This window comes from Thalassophryne amazonica, chromosome 7, assembly GCF_902500255.1.
Source record: "Thalassophryne amazonica chromosome 7, fThaAma1.1, whole genome shotgun sequence".
Taxonomy (NCBI): Eukaryota; Metazoa; Chordata; class Actinopteri; order Batrachoidiformes; family Batrachoididae; genus Thalassophryne; species Thalassophryne amazonica.
This window is the reverse complement of record NC_047109.1, coordinates 94,356,753-94,373,560: the sequence shown is the minus strand read 5'-3', so window position 1 is coordinate 94,373,560 and position 16,808 is coordinate 94,356,753. Positions and strand designations below refer to the sequence as shown.

Genomic DNA, 16,808 nt, shown 5'->3' with positions numbered 1-16,808 from the left:
AGTACTATAGAGAAATAAGTTGATCTTTTGTAATGAGAGCTCTTGCAACACAGCGCATTTATGCTTTTCAGAAATAATGTGGAATCTCAATAAACTTATTTCAATTCAGCAACTTTTTACTGACCATATATGGATGAAATAATGCAGGTTCGAAGGTATTTCAAAACACTTCAGTTTTTGCTTGTAAAAACGTATAAAGTGCCTTTCGAAACTAAGTAAATTCTCATTTAATACGTATAATTTATATCATTTTGTGTTCAAAGCACATTCTCGGGCACAGTGTGTATAATTCTGCATTAGAAGGGCTCCAGCCAGATGCCAGGAATGCCCCCAAAGTGACAGAGTGTTGTGGTGAATCCCAACAGACAAAATCCCAACCCCTTATTACAAAAGTGGACAAAATCCCAGTCTCATTCCAAAGTCTCATTTCACTTAAGAGGTTTCAGCTTTTTCAAAGTATTGAGTATTGTGTTGAGGTGACACCATAGTTGTTTAAAGTAACTGTGATATTCTATTTGAAAGTGTGAAAAAATGTAATTAAATGTGTGTGATGAACTGTAAATAAAATATTTTGAATGTACATATTTGTTATTATTTTATATTTATACATATATATTTTATATTTATTCATGAGACTGGGATTTTGTCCACTTTCGTAATAAGGGGTTGGTATTTATTCCGTTGGGATTTTGTCATGGAACCGAGTGTCGTGATCCAGAACCGGGCAAAGTGATCCATTTCCGGCAAATATTTGCACACACATAATGTGGCTTCACACTTTAAGTAGAATCTACTCCATCCTGACTTTTTCAGCTTGATAACATCCAAATACCCAATAAAGGATATTCAGTTGCATTATGGCTCCGTATAGCGCAAATTTCATAAAAGTGATCCAGAACTGGGCAAATGACTGTATTTTTCTGAACTCTTCCGCATCAAACTCCATCGTGTCAGTGTTTAAGTTGCTCATATACTTGAAGTTTCTTAAATATTTATTACGGCCACTCTTAAAACTTCAGTTATATTTATAATTTTATTACTGGTAAATTTTAGAATTAATTTAGATTAGAGGTGGGCGGATCGATCCTAATATCGATACCAACGCTGGTATTGATATTGAAAGATCCTCGTGTTAAAAGATCAATACTCAAGCATTTTTCTCTCCTGCCACCACCTTACAGTCTCTGATTTCTTTTAGCTTGCATCTCCTATAAAGAATGTAGTCCACCTGTGTGCACCTTCCTCCACTCATATGTAACCCTGTGCTCCTCCCTTTTCTTAAAGTAGGTATTCACCACAGCCATTTCCATCCTTTTTGCAAAATCAACTACCAACTGTCCTTCCCCATTCCTATCCTTAATACCATATCTACCCATTACTTCCTCATCACCTCTGTTCCCTTCACCAACATGCCCACTGAAGTCCGCTCCTATCACCACTCTTTCATGCTTGGGCACACTCTCCACCACCTCATCTAACACACTCCAGAAATCTTCTTTCTCCTTCATCTCACAACCTACCTGTGGGGAATATGCACTGATGATATTCATCATCACTCCTTCAATTTCCAACTTCACACTCATCACCCCGTCAGACACTCGCTTAACCTCCAACACACTTTTAACATACTCTTCCTTTAAAATGACCCCAACACCATTTCTCTTCCTGTCCTCACCATGGTACAACAACTTGTACCCACCGCCGATGCTCCTGCTCTTACTTCCCTTCCACTTGGTCTCTGGCACACACAATATGTTTACCTTTCTCCTCTCCATCATATCAGCCAGCTCTCTCCCTTTACTAGTCATACTACCAACATTCAAAGTCCCCACTCTCATTTCCACCCTTCTAGTTTTCTTCTTCTCCTCTTCTTCGTCGTCTTCTATGACGCTTAAATATGAAAAAGTATCGGTATCTGTGATAATGGGCCTGTATTTACTTGGTATCGGATCAATACCAAAATTCCCGGTATCGCCCACCTCTACTGAGATCTTGCAGTGCGGCAACCTCTTTGAAGTTTTGCGGGATTTGAAACATCAATAGGGCGAATGTAGTTTGTCTGCTTTCATCAATTGCAGTGTTTTTTTTAACGTGTCACACATACGCCGCTTTTCACGCCACAATAGAGCCTTAAAAAGTGGTCTAAAAACTAGAGGTGGGCGGATCGATCCTAATATCGATACCAACGCTGGTATTGATATTGAAAGATCCTTGTGTTAAAAGATCAATACTCAAGCTTTTTTTCTCTCCCGCACGCATTGACTGCTGTGCACGCAGATTCATCAAAGTCTACTCTCTATCTGTAAGAGCAGTGCTGCGCTGTCACACAACACGGAGCAGGTCACCCTTGTATTGTTGTTTGTTAACCCTCTACCTCAGGAGATTTTGTTTTAAGTTGTGTTGAGTGATTTTTTTTTTTAAATGTTGATTGTGATAATAAAGTATTTTGTTGTCAGGTATAATGTTTGGCAAAATTCTATCCTAGGTCTTTTGGATCCTTTGGATCTACACTCAACAAAAATAGAAACGCAACACTTTTGGTTTTGCTCCCGTTTTGTATGAGATGAACTCAAAGATCTAAAACTTTTTCCACATACACAATATCACCATTTCCCTCAAATATTGTTCACAAACCAGTCTAAATCTGTGATAGTGAGCACTTCTCCTTTGCTGAGATAATCCATCCCACCTCACAGGTGTGCCATATCAAGATGCTGATTAGACACCATGATTAGTGCACAGGTGTGCCTTAGACTGCCCACAGTAAAAGGCCACTCTGAAAGGTGCAGTTTTATCACACAGCACAATGCACAGATGTCGCAAGATTTGAGGGAGCGTGCAATAGGCATGCTGACAGCAGGAATGTCAACCAGAGCTGTTGCTCGTGTATTGAATGTTCATTTCTCTACCATAAGTCATCTCCAAAGGCGTTTCAGAGAATTTGGCAGTACATCCAACCAGCCTCACAACCGCAGACCATGTGCACTAATCATGGTGTCTAATCAGCATCTTGATATGGCACACCTGTGAGGTGGGATGGATTATCTCAGCAAAGGAGAAGTGCTCACTATCAGATTTAGACTGGTTTGTGAACAATATTTGAAGGACATGGTGATATTGTGTATGTGTAAAAAGTTTTAGATCTTTGAGTTCATCTCATACAAAATGGGAGCAAAACCACAAGTGTTGCGTTTATATTTTTGTTGAGTGTATCAAGCTTAAATATGAAAAAGTATCGGTATCGGCGATACTGAGCCTGTATTTACTTGGTATCGGATCAATACCAAAATTTCCGGTATCGCTCACCTCTAATTTAGATGAGATATACTCATCATCTCGCAGGAATGTATCACAATTATCTGGGAACTACTTTTTGCGCAGGAATTCATTAAGCACGTCGGCCGCGGGCGCGTACTAACACAAAACACCCAGAAACTGGCCAGTTATTCGGCTATAACGAGAGCGTCCACTTTTAGCTTGCCATAAGCCAAACTGGTGGCGCTGTGTGCCCATTACTATCATAGTCTTTACCTGCAGTGCAGAAGCGCTACATTTGTACAATTCCTCAGTTTGTCCGACCACACAGCGCCTTCTCCCGGAACAAATCAGTTCTCATTTGTAAAATGAAACTAACTAAACCTTCCCGACGTGGAAAAACAAAACAAAAAAAATTGTATATTCCGCCATCCATAACGTCTGTGGTTTTACTAGCAACACTGAGCCTGCGCAAAAACGAGGAGACAAAAACGAAACAAAGCGCAGCAACAGCAGGAAGAGAACGTGACTGTTAGAGCACACCAAGCGGCCTGGAGTGGTATTACATTAAAGGGTCACGGTGAGGCTGAAGTTTAACCCAGCCCTCTACCCGGAGATTGTAGAGCACCTCATGCTTCCATGTGCTGACAAGCTTTATGGAGATGCTGATTTCCTCTTCCAGCAGGACTTTTTACCTGCCCACAGTGGCAAAAGTATTAGTATGTGATTTGCTCACCATGGTATTATTGTTCTTGATTGATCCCACAGAAAATCCCCCAAAAATTCTCTATGGGGTATTGTCACAAGGGATATGAGAGACACCAGAACGAACAGTCCAGATGAGCTGAAGGTTGCGATCAAAGCAACCTAGCCTTCCACAACTCAGCATTGCCACAGGCTTATCTCCTCCACACCACTGATGTAGGAATGCCTTCAAAAGGAGCCACAACCAAATACTGAGTGCATAAATAGCGAATTTTCATAAGCTAGATATTGCTATATTATACTTTTTAAAACTCATCTTTTGAAATATTGTAATATTTTGAGATATGTATTTTGTATTTTTTGGAGCTGTAGGCCGTAATTATCAAAATTTAAATAAAAAAAATATGATACATTTTAGTTTCTATGTAATGAAACCAGTATATGTAAAATTTTCTCTGAAATACTTGATAAAAAAAAAACAGCTTTTCCACAATATTTTTTTTTTATTTTTTAGATGCACCTATATATCTGTAGGTCATCAGTATAACAGTGACAGTCAATCACATGGCTACGTATAATCTGTCCAAGATGTCCAACACAAGATACAGAACCTTGAGGTATCCCATATTGCAGAGTAGAAAACTGCGACCTGTTGTTATAAAGACCATGATGGTCTAGTGAATAAGCGTTGGGCTTGAGACCAAAGGATCCTCAGTTCAAATCCCAACCTGACCGGAAAATCACTATGGGCCCTTGGGCAAGGTCCATAATCCCCTAGTTCAGGGGTGGCCAAGTTCAGTCCTCGAGAGCCACATTCCTGACACTCGTCTCCCTGCTCCAACACACCTGAATCCAATGAAAGACTCGTTAGCAGACTTTTAATGAGCCTTTCATTGGATTCAGGTGTGTTGGAACAGGGAGACTAAGAGTGTCAGGAATGTGGCTCTCGAGGACCGAACTTGACCACCCCTGCCCTAGTTACTTCCGGTGTGTAGCGAGTACCTTGTATGGCAGCACCCTCACATCGGGGTGAATGTGAGGCATTAGTGTGCAAAGCGCGTTGAGCGTCTGATGCAGATGGAAAAGCGTGATATAAATGCAGTCCATTTACCATTTACACACATCGCCATCAACCTAAGAATTAGTATCTCAACTGTGAAAGTTCCCAACCAAAAATGTCAAATTTTCCAAGCAAAATGCAGCAATCAATTCTGTCAATCTGATCTGCTTTAAAGGCTGCACTTAGATCCAATATCTACAATGTTTAAACACTTGAGGTCTAAATTTTGAGTTTTAAAATCAGGAGATAGCTTTGCTCAATAAGGCATGTGAGTGCTACTTGGCATCTCATAATTTTGCTTTCCAATTATTTATAAAACTTTTTCATCCCTAATTTTTAGATTGGGGTGCTTGTTGCTGTATTATTTTTTGTATTGTTTTTACAGATATTTTTTAAAGAAAAAAGGGGTTTTCATTTTAAATTTTGGTAACATCCTTATTGTGTTGTGGGGTCACCTGTTTCTTAAACACAAAGGGGTTAAATCAATCTTCCTTACGATAATGATCCGATTTTGAACAAAAAAAAGAAAAAAAAATCAGGATTTATCAACCTTTACAGTTCTATAACTGAAATTTCATATTAAACATCTTTGAAATACCACAAATATACAACTACATGTGGAAATTCCTCTCCAAAAACTGTTCAAAATCATTAAAAGGCACCATCACAAGCGTGTTAATAAGCAATAACAAAAATTTAGTTCAACAGACTTACAGGAGAGGGCATCATTTATTGTTTTGTTGCAGCAGGGAGAGAACACTCCACTATGACACTTGATTCCTTTTACGAAGACTATAGCATGAATTTAAAAAATGTCAAAATCATGATATTCCAGGTCTGGGGTGGGGTTTTATAAAGTGACACGAGATTATTTAATCTGCCACACAGCAAAAATCTATTTAATCAGACTTGTTAAAGTTTTCTTGCTCAATAAAACTTAATTTAGAAATGAACATGATCAAAGTATCAAGTGTAAAAAAAAAAATACAACATGAACAAGCTGTACATGACCATTTCATTAACATTCTAACCACAGTATCTCTGCTAAGCATCTAATCTGCTTCAAAATGTGATTATCCAAAATATTCAAGAAAAAACAAACAAAAACAAGTTATAACTCAAGACACTAAAATTTCACTCCACACCTACACCCCACAAAACAAAGTAACGCAAAAAGGAGCTAATCAAAGCTGTTTATACAAATATACTAAATATGAATATGTAATATGTGTTCAACATTTGGTTAGTCAATTTAGATGTGTGTTTACAAAATATGTTAAACCACAACCAAACTCAAATCTGTGGCCTTAAATAATATAATTAAAAAAACATTCTTGCTAAAATTGCATCTTCAAAACCAGTGGAAAGTCACCTGGGGATATCTAAGCATGAAGTCTGAATTTAAAAGAAAATTCCTTATTAAAAATTTCAAAACCAATTCACTTGCTGTTGCCTCAGTTATCTTTCAGTAATTTGTTTTTCAGGCTTTTCTTCTTGGTGGCTTTTCTGGTGAGTGATTAAAGTGCGCTCACGGCCAAAGCTCTTGCCGCAGGTTGGGCAGGCCAAGCGGCCTGCAGCGTGGGCGTGCGCCATGTGGGCGTCTAGCTGCTCTGAACGGGCAAAGCTCTCGTCACACTCTTCGCACGGATGGGCCTTCCGGGGAGTGTGCTTCTCCTTCTTGTGAGCTCGGAGCTGAACCACTCCAGGGAATGTGAGTACACAATCTGGACAGGGGTGCTGACGGGGTGGAGCAGGAGCTGCCTTTGTGTTCTCGTCCTTTTCTGATGCCTGAATGTCATCTGCTGGACTCTTCTCGTTTTCTGGTGGAGGTTTTGATGCTGGTTTAGGAGGACGGCCACGTTTTGCTCCCCCTTGTTTTCCTTTTTCCCCGACTTGCTCTGGCACCGGCTCAGCGGCAGTGCTGCCTTTCACTGCTTCCTCAGCTGCTTCCGCTTCCTCCTTTTTTTTCCGCTTTACTTTTTTGTCAGCCCCTGCTGCATCTTCTGTTTTGGATGGCCGTCCACGTTTCTTGGCGGGTGAGGTGCTGCCGTTGCACTGCTGGCCCTCAGGGTACTTCTCCTGGTGAACCACCAACTCTGACTCCGTTTCAAAGCCCTGACCACACTTTTTGCAGCGGTGGGTTTTGTCAGAGTCATCAGGCTGTTCCATCGTTTCTCCTTCTGGGCGAGGATGCTGAGTTAGGCGATGAGTGCGCAGCAGTGCTACACTCCTGAAGGTTTCACTGCAATCTTTGCATGCCAACTGTCTCTCTGGACACACATGTCTTCTGTGTGTGGTGAGCTGCAGCAATCAGAAGCAATGAGATCAATTGAAACACCTGGAAAGTAAAACTTCTATGGGGGGGTTACAGCCAGGTACACAAGTATTTGGACAGTGACAATCTTTATAACCACAATGGAGTTGGAATGACGCTACCAACATGTTCTTGTTGCGTCGATTTTCACCTTTAACTCAAGAGGTTGAATGAACGTATCATGTTGTAGACTCATCTGCTTCATGTTAAGGTATCTGGGAAGAAGCACCAGCCCAGTGGGCATCTCTTGGACAAATCTATACTATAATAGCCAAGTGGCCCCTATGTGCATGTGTGTGTGTGTGTGTATGGCTTCGATCACCAGGGCTGTGAAATGGCAATTGTGAAATCCGAGGTAAAATTTGCAAGGGCGCTAGAACGGAAATGGCGTCGTTCAAAATTAGAAGTATTTCACCTTGCGTGGCGTGATGCTATCTTAGACTATAAGCATGCATTACTGGCTACAAAGCGGACTTACTACTCTGATTTGATCAACAAAAACAAGCATAACTCAAAGTTCTTGTTCGACACGGCGGCAACACTTTTGCATGGACAACCACCTGTAGTTCGCTCTCCTTTTACAGCACAAGATTTCCTGGATTACTTTGGGAAGAAAATAGAAGCCATCAGGTTAAACATGTCCCGGCATACCTTAATCCTGCCACTACACCCTGCTATTGATGTGGGCGCCACTACTGAGGTATTACCTAGATTTACAGAATTTGACAGTATCTCACTTCGTCCCATCCTGTCTATGGCTGATGCCGAGACCCTGATCCATGCATTTATCTCTTCTAGATTGGACTACTGCAATGTTCTATTTTCTGGTTTACCGCAGTCTAGCATTAGGGGTCTCCAACTGGTTCAAAATGCTGCAGCCAGACTTTTGACATGAAGCAGAAAGTTCGACCACATTACACCCATTTTGGCATCCCTTCACTGGCTTCCTGTCCCAGTGAGATCAGATTTTAAGGTTCTACTACTAACCTATAAAATTATTCATGGACTGGCACCTCCATACCTAGCTGACCTAATTAAACCTTACGTACCGGCCCGGGCTTTACGTTCTCAGGGTGCAGGACTACTTTGTGTCCCTAAGGTGAATAAGAAGTCTGCGGGTCACAGAGCTTTCTCTTATCGTGCCCCTGTTCTGTGGAATGATCTCCCTGCGTCAAAACAGTCAGATTCTGTGGAGACTTTCAAGTCCAGACTTAAGACGCACTTATTTTCCCTTTCATATGGTTAGCATACTGGTAGTTTTGTTTTACGCTTTTTACTCTTTTAATTCATTTTATCACTTTACCTAAATTCTGGGTCTTTTAGTGAAGTTTAGGGCTAGTGGCCGGCGATCACCTTAGTATTTCTCTGTTTTTCTTGTTGTTTAATGCTGACAAATTATACAGTATTTCTTGTCTTTCTGATGCCTGATTCTGTTTTTTCTCTCTGTGCAGCTCCATCCAGAGATGGGAGTTGTGTTCGTGTTGGAGATCCTCCTGTCCTGTGCGCCAAAAGCATTTCTTGTATATTTGTCTGTGAATTGTTCTGTAATTTATGTTTTGTAGCATGGCCCAAGCAGAGGGTCACCCCTTTTGAGTCTGGTCTGCTTGAGGTTTCTTCCTCAGAGGGAGTTTTTCCTTACCACTGTTGCTCTGGGGGTTGGTAAGGTTAGACCTTACCTGTGTGAAGTGCTTTGAGGCAACTCTGTTGTGATTTGGCGCTATATAAATATAAATAAATTGAATTAAAATTGAACTTCGATCACGGGCAAACTGGGGAGAGTTGACATTAGCCATTTGATATGTTTATATATTTTGGGTCAAGGATGAACGGTGCCAAAACAGAACATTGATAGGACTAATATTTTTGGAGAAACTACGGATATTAGCTAACAACACTGAACAATGGACGTTGATAATTACATTCGGGACTTATACTCATAGAAACTTTGCATAATTTATTACCACCCTTGAAAAATGTCAGCTCCGTATTTTATAAACACTACCCAATCTAGAGCCCATGGATCCCCACAGGCAACATGCTAGTTTTTAATTACTCCTTTTCTTAGCACTTTTACAGAGGCCAGAAGTAAATGAATATACACTAAATATAAGAATTACTGTCAAAATAATTTTTTTTGTTTTTACCACCAGTTTTCATTTGATAACTCAGGTAAATAAAACATCACTCATTAATACAATGCAAATCGTATGGTACTGTACGGTAAATCTGTCTTCAGTGACTGTGCAATAAGGAGACTAGGGAGAAAAGACATCGAGGCACCCAGGACAACTCTGAAGGAGTTACAGGGCTCTGTGGCTGTGATTGGGGAAACTGTAGAAAGTGCAGATTTTGTCAGATCAGAATAATAATGTAAATGAAGTTCAAGACACATTCAGTGGATTTACAAATGTTCATGTATCCATTCCCTGACTTGTCATAAAAAACTTGCACAAAAAAGTAATGAGTTGTATCAAGGAGATTCTTTAGATATACTTTGTACAATTATTTATGACCTCTGAAACCTGAGGGACTGTGTATAAAAATTACTGTAATTTCTGAATGGTTGACATGTCTACATAAGAACAACCTGATTGTTTCATTTCTGTTACTCTACATTTCTATACTCTACTGTGGTGGCAGACAGGCAAATAGTAAGTCCCTTCAGCTGCTGCATTGTTTTCACTCACCACAGCAGATCCAAGGTGGATCTACATGTTGGTTTGGCACAAGTTTTACACCAGATGCCCTTCCTGACAACTCCATATTACAACCCCTGGCAATAATTATGGAATCACCAGCCTCGGAGGATGTTCATTCAGTTGTTTAATTTTGTAGAAAAAAAAAGCAGATCACAGACATGACACAAAACTAAAGTCATTTCAAATGGCAGCTTTCTGGCTTTAAGAAACACTATAAGAAATCAAGAAAAAAAAGTTGTGGCAGTCAGTAACGGTTACTTTTTTAGACCAAGCAGAGGGAAAAAAAATATGGACTCAATTCTGAGGAAAAAAAATTATGGAATCACCCTGTAAATTTTCATTCCCAAAACTAACACCTGCATCAAATCAGATTTGCTCGTTAGTCTGCATCTAAAAAGGAGTGATCACACCTTGGAGAGCTGTTGCACCAAGTGGACTGACATGAATCATGGCTCCAACACGAGAGATGTCAATTGAAACAAAGGAGAGGATTATCAAACTCTTAAAAGAGGGTAAATCATCACGCAATGTTGCAAAAGATGTTGGTTGCTCAGTCAGCTGTGTCTAAACTCTGGACCAAATACAAACAACATGGGAAGGTTGTTAAAGGCAAACATACTGGTAGACCAAGGAGGACATCAAAGCGTCAAGACAGAAAACTTAAAGCAATATGTCTCAAAAATTGAAAATGCACACCAAAACAAATGAGGAACGAATGGGAGCAAACTGGAGTCAACGTCTGTGACCGAACTGTAAGAAACCGCCTAAAGGAAATGGGATTTACATACAGAAAAGCTAAACAAAAGCCATCATTAACACCTAAACAGAAAAAACAAGGTTACACAATGGGCTAAGGAACAGCAATCGTGGACTGTGGATGACTGGATGAAAGTCATATTCAGTGATGAATCTCAAATCTGCATTGGGCAAGGTGATGATGCTGGAACTTTTGTTTGGTGCTGTTCCAATGAGATTTATAAAGATGACTGCCTGAAGAGAACATGTACATTTCCACAGTCATTGATGATATGGGGCTGCATGTCAGGTAAAGGCACTGGGGAGATGGCTGTCATTACATCATCAATAAATGCACAAGTTTACATTGATATTTTGGACACTTTCTTATCCCATCAATTGAAAGGATGTTTGGGGATGATGAAATCATTTTTCAAGATGATAATGCATCTTGCCATAGAGCAAAAATTGTGAAAACATTCCTTGCAAAAAGACACATAGGGTCAATGTCATGGCCTGCAAATAGTCTGGATCTTAATCCAATTGAAAATCTTTGGTGGAAGTTGAAGAAAATGGTCCATGACAAGGCTCCAACCTGCAAAGCTGATCTGGCAACAGCAATCAGAGAAAGTTGGAGCCAGATTGATGAAGAGTACTGTTTGTCACTCATTAAGTCCATGCCTCAGAGACTGCAAGCTGTTATAAAAGCCAGAGGTGGTGCAACAAAATACTAGTGATGTGTTGGAGTGTTCTTTTGTTTTTCATGATTCCATAATTTTTTCCTCAGAATTGAGTGATTCCATATTTTTTCCCCTCTGCTTGGTCTAAAAAAGTAACTGTTACTGACTGCCACAATTTTTTTTCCTGATTTCTTATAGTGTTTCTTAAAGCCAGAAAGTTGCCATTTGAAATGACTTTAGTTTTGTGTCATGTCTGTGATCTGCTTTTTTCTACAAAATTAAACAACTGAATGAACATCCTCCGAGGCCGGTGATTCCATAATTTTTGCCAGGGGTTGTACATGGATAAATGTGGCAGGGATGGGGTTTGAACTGGAGACCTCCTGCACTGAAAACCAAGTGCACTAACCACTTGGCCACCACCCCTGCCGTCTGGCATACAGAGGCAATAAATAAATAAAATAACTGTTACTGACCAACTTCTGATATGCTCAACTGCAATTACATAAAGTGAAATTACATTTTCTCAAATATTTTTGCATGATACTCACTTCCGAGAATGTTTTAAAGCTCTCTTTGCAGTGAACGCATTTGAAGGGTTTGTCGTCTTTGCTGTGTGTTGGCTGGTGCTGGGTCAGTTCCTCAGATGACAAAAATGATCGATCGCATACGTAACAAGTGAATAATGTGTTGCCCTGTGATGACAAAGAAAAAAACAAGTGAAAATAATATAAGACCAGAGTTACCTTCTTCAAAATGGCATCAGATCACTTTTATTCACCATTTACAAACAACATAAGGCATCTGTTTTTAATCTGACACTTATCATACCACCAGTAGGTTAAATAAATAGGTAGAATGTAATTTCAACCAATAATCTCTGACGCAAACAGCAGATATTGTGAGGTGTACCTGCTGCAGCTGTTGTTTGTATTCTTCCCCGTGGCTCTTCTTCATGTGTCTTTCTTTAGCTTTGGCACTGCAGAACGTGATGAAGCACTGGAAACACTGAAGATTTTCATGTTGGTCTGAGAAGAGAGGAAAGAAACTATCACAACAAAAAAGTCAATCTGTCAGTGCCTGTTATTAAACAGTGTCCAAGGTTGTGTTCATATTACTGGTTGGAAAGACCGGATTCTGCTTTTCTGGCATGCAAGGGACTCATCTAATATTTTTTCATAGCATCATTCTTGAAACGGGTCAATTACAGTCTACTGCCATTTGAAAATGCCAGAATTCAAGCAGAACTTTATTTCCATTCGGACATGTCATCACACAACAACCCACATTATTCCAGGTGTTTGTGATAAACATTGCTGAAATACTCCATTGTTATTAATAGTTTCTAAATCCCTTTACTGAAATTGTGTCTCTGCATTTAACCCATCCTAATCATTTTTTAAAACAACCTGATCACACTGACAGCACTTTTTTTATGCTGAGAAGAAACTGGAGTGCTCAGTGGAAACCCACACAAGCATGGAGTAAACATGTAATCTCAACACACACACACACAAAAAAGAACCGGGCACAGCTGGATTCAAGCCCTGGACCTTCCTGCTGTTCGGCAAGAGTGCCAACCACCATTTCACAACTACTATTGTGAAACTGTGCTTTATTTGACAATAAGTTATTGACATTGATACAACTACTAGGCTACCTCAAAATATACAGCACTGAATTACAATTCATGGTCAACATTATGATGTTCGAGACCTTAGCTTCAGGACATTTTCTCAACCTGGACCTCTTTGAATTTTAATTACATATTCCCCTGAGCTTTGTAGTGGGAAGGTGCAAAAATTTTCTTTACCCAATTTGGGCAGTTCTGGTTCAGGTTTATGTTTTAAGTGACACCTGACTGGCTTAAGCATTCTCACAGCAATCACATGACGTGCCAAACCATATTGTTTTGTTTTTTTAAGTGATGCCAGTAGGCCAGATCTCATTTAGATGTAATTACAAGCAATTTCACTGCTGTCAGAACGCTCCGATCAGGTGCAAGCACTTAGTACTCCTACTTCAAAATGAAAAGGAGTTGGTTCAGGGTCAACCATGACCCATATTCACCTTGCAATTCTGGAGATGTGCCATGAAGAGCATCGAGCATATAGCCAGTTTAATCAACATGTGAATCTGAAATGAATCCTCATGTAACCCAGTGTAAAAACATGAGAAGGCAAAAGAAAGCCCACTGCATACTCACTGTGAAGCACTGCAAAGAAAAAACATATCAGCTCAGTAGTTATCAGTAGTAAAACAAGCAAAATTAGTAGTTACTTTCCTGCTGTTGTTCTGAGAAAAATGAATACGTATGATAAGTAAAGGACCAAAAATAATAAAATAAAAATCTGATTCAGGTCATTTAAGACCAAGTGAGTACAGCCCAAGTCTTTGGCTTATGTTGCACTTACAGGGCTGAACAGAAATTGGCGGTGGTCCGTTCAAAGAGACGGCTTTGCACTGTTCCACTGGCTTTTCAGGGGGATCTTCTGGGGGTGGATCTGGCAATCCACGGCCCATGACTATCTCCTCTATATTTAAAATGTCAGACTCCATCATGGGACACTAGACGATCAACAAGCACAAAACATTACACTGGTTTCATTCAAAAAATAAATAAATGAAATACAAACTAAAAGTTAAAATGACAGCTGTTTTGATAAATGCAATCTGACGATGTGCAACACATCGGTGAATTCAAATACTAATTTTGATCAGATATTTGCAGTTGCTATTTGTAATATCAGAATGGTGCTGATTCAGCGCTATGGTTGTGCATTATTGGTCTGCATTACTTTCAAACCTGGTTTATTTCCTCTCAGTATATGTAAAAGAGCTGCACAAGATGTAAATACCCGCAAAACACCTCCACAAAATACACGTGTGTCCGCCAATTTTAACAACTCAACTAAGTGTCTGAGCTAAAACAGAAGACAATACAGCACTTATTACAAGACTTGTTTTGCAAGTCATTAGTGTTCTTGTGTGCCTTTTTATGACCGCTAAGTGTACGTTACAGCAAACATCGTTAATTAACCATTTAACAATTACATGTAATACACACATGATAACCAGACGTACATTAGATAAAAATCACATTCGTACTCAAGAGTTTTCCCCGATTATTCCACCAAAATCTGTAAACTTTTAGCTCACGCTGGTTTATTTTTAAGGCCGCCAGTTCAAACTAGCGTTAGCTTCGAAAGTATCCCGCCTTTATTATTAAGATTAAAATGATTTACAGGGTGTTGACTTTTAATGGAAATGTGTGGCAACAACGCAGCAGCTTTTGCCGCCATGAGTTCACGTAAAAGAAGTTAACCTCTGGGATTCACGTTAAAGTGGGCTTAATCGTGCTAGCTTAGCTAGCCACGGAGCTAACAGTTAGCTTAGCGCGGAAAACATTGGCTGTCATTCAAACGGATTCGACTTTTTTCTGCTTTTTCACCAGTTTTAACTCGTTGTCCGGCGCATCCTACTATAGATCGTTAATATATGTGCTGATATTGATGAATATATGTATGTATTTAAAACGTCGTACAACAAAGAGTATGCGCTGCACAATTTACCTTGGTAGCCGCTTTTTGGAGGCGGTTTGGGACTGGTCCTAGAAACACAGCAGATAGATCGGCTCTTCCCTCTGCCATTAAACAGCTAAAATGGCGCCGCTGAGCTTTAGCTCGATTCGCGAATCTGAGGTTTTACGATGTTTTTGTTCATTTGGCGTGTTTCCGTTTCAACAGCAACGCCAAAACGAAAAGGTTTCGCAACAGATCGTAACACCCCTACCTGACATATTTGACAACAAATTGACTGATGCTGTATTATATATTTGGCTCTGTATGAGCTGACATAAGATTTGTCCAAAAATAAAACTTCATCCACACAACCCTTTCGCCGTGTTTTAAACTGTATTACCGCTAAAGTGTTTAATACCTCGAGTAAGCCCTTTCAAGGTCACAAGTTTCATAGTTCATACCAACCAGAGATGCATCATTTAGTAGCTCCTCAAAATAACCACTCAATTTTTACATGCACTAGCACTGGGCTAAAATTTTTACCCGTGACTTAAGTTACCTTTTTTGTTTGTTTTTGCTAAATAAATCACTTGTGCTTGACTTATTATTCCATCAAATTTGAGTTACTTTCACCTTCACATTCATGTCCGAACACAGTTCTCTCGCACGCATGACCATGTGCGGCACAGTTAAATGTCCATCCGACTCACCGCCACAGCTTTCCAAAACAGAATTTGAAAATCTAATGAAAACAGATTTGACATCTTTCGCTTATGCTGAATTTTATATTTTAGTATTACCATTTATTATGATAATCTGCAACATACAAATTAAGCCACTCTAAAGCACTGCTGGTTGAAAATACATAATTTGGCATTCTTTTGTCTTTTTAAAAACCTGTACATTCATGATGGTTGTTGCAGTTTGAGTTTAGGTGGATAACTTGAGCCAAAGGTAAATTTAAAAAGCTAAAAAGGGATCATACAAAAACCCATTTTTATGTACTTTTTCCAGTTAACTACTGTTGGAGTTTCATGTGAAAAATCTCAAGTCGCATGTGCATGCAGAAACAAACCGGTTACATCAATTCTGGATGGAAATAGTTTGTTTTAGATATGGCTATACATCACAGAAGTGCATATTTGGACCACTATTTCTATGAGATGGTGCCACAACTGTTGTCCAAAGGCAGAATGTAACAAGAAGGAGCTACTCTTCTTTTAAACACAGAAAAAGGTGATTAGTTGAAATCTTGAACTTAAACTTTTCATTACAGATGGATTAGCAACAAAAAACCCTTAGCATTTGCAATACTGAATTTTACACCTATGTTTGGATGCTTACATTTATGCATCCACTATTTACCAGTAAATTACATAAGACGAAGGAAACGTCAACTATCAATTTGGCATTTTTCCACAATCACTATATCTGACTTGCTCCCGCTAGGGGTCGCCACAGCAGATCATCCATCTCCATTTCACCCTTCTCCTTTGCATCTTCTCTATCACACCAACGACAAGGGTTAAACTATGCATGATCATTTGAATAAAAAAAAAAAAAGTCATACACAAACATTTACAAATCAACTGTGCATATATTTCTGAAGCACTTTTTTCTCAAATAAATAAATATTCAAAGAGCTATAAAGAAGCTTGTCAATGCATGGAATGTAAAATAAGAGGTCAATATACATGGCAGAATACATTACGGAAACTTCAATGCACAAAGCATATTTTCTACTTATTTTTTGAATACATAAATTATTAAAATTACTTCTCCCTTACAAAAAATAGTACTGATAAGTATGTAAAAAGTAAACGAAGTATACTTGAAACA

General features: G+C 39.3%; 1 protein-coding gene across 1 annotated transcript; it reads right to left on the bottom strand.

Annotated features, from left to right (window-relative positions):
• Positions 1-5,730: 5,730 nt before the first annotated feature.
• On the bottom strand, positions 5,731-15,181 carry LOC117514595 (zinc finger protein 184-like). The gene is made up of 5 exons (XM_034175126.1): positions 15,021-15,181; positions 13,863-14,016; positions 12,361-12,476; positions 12,000-12,143; positions 5,731-7,321 (listed from the first exon to the last, which is right to left on the bottom strand). Exons 1-5 carry the CDS (start codon positions 15,096-15,098, stop codon positions 6,479-6,481), a joined length of 1,335 nt encoding a protein of 444 aa, XP_034031017.1. The 5' UTR covers positions 15,099-15,181; the 3' UTR covers positions 5,731-6,478.
• Between the last annotated feature and the right edge of the window lie 1,627 nt (positions 15,182-16,808).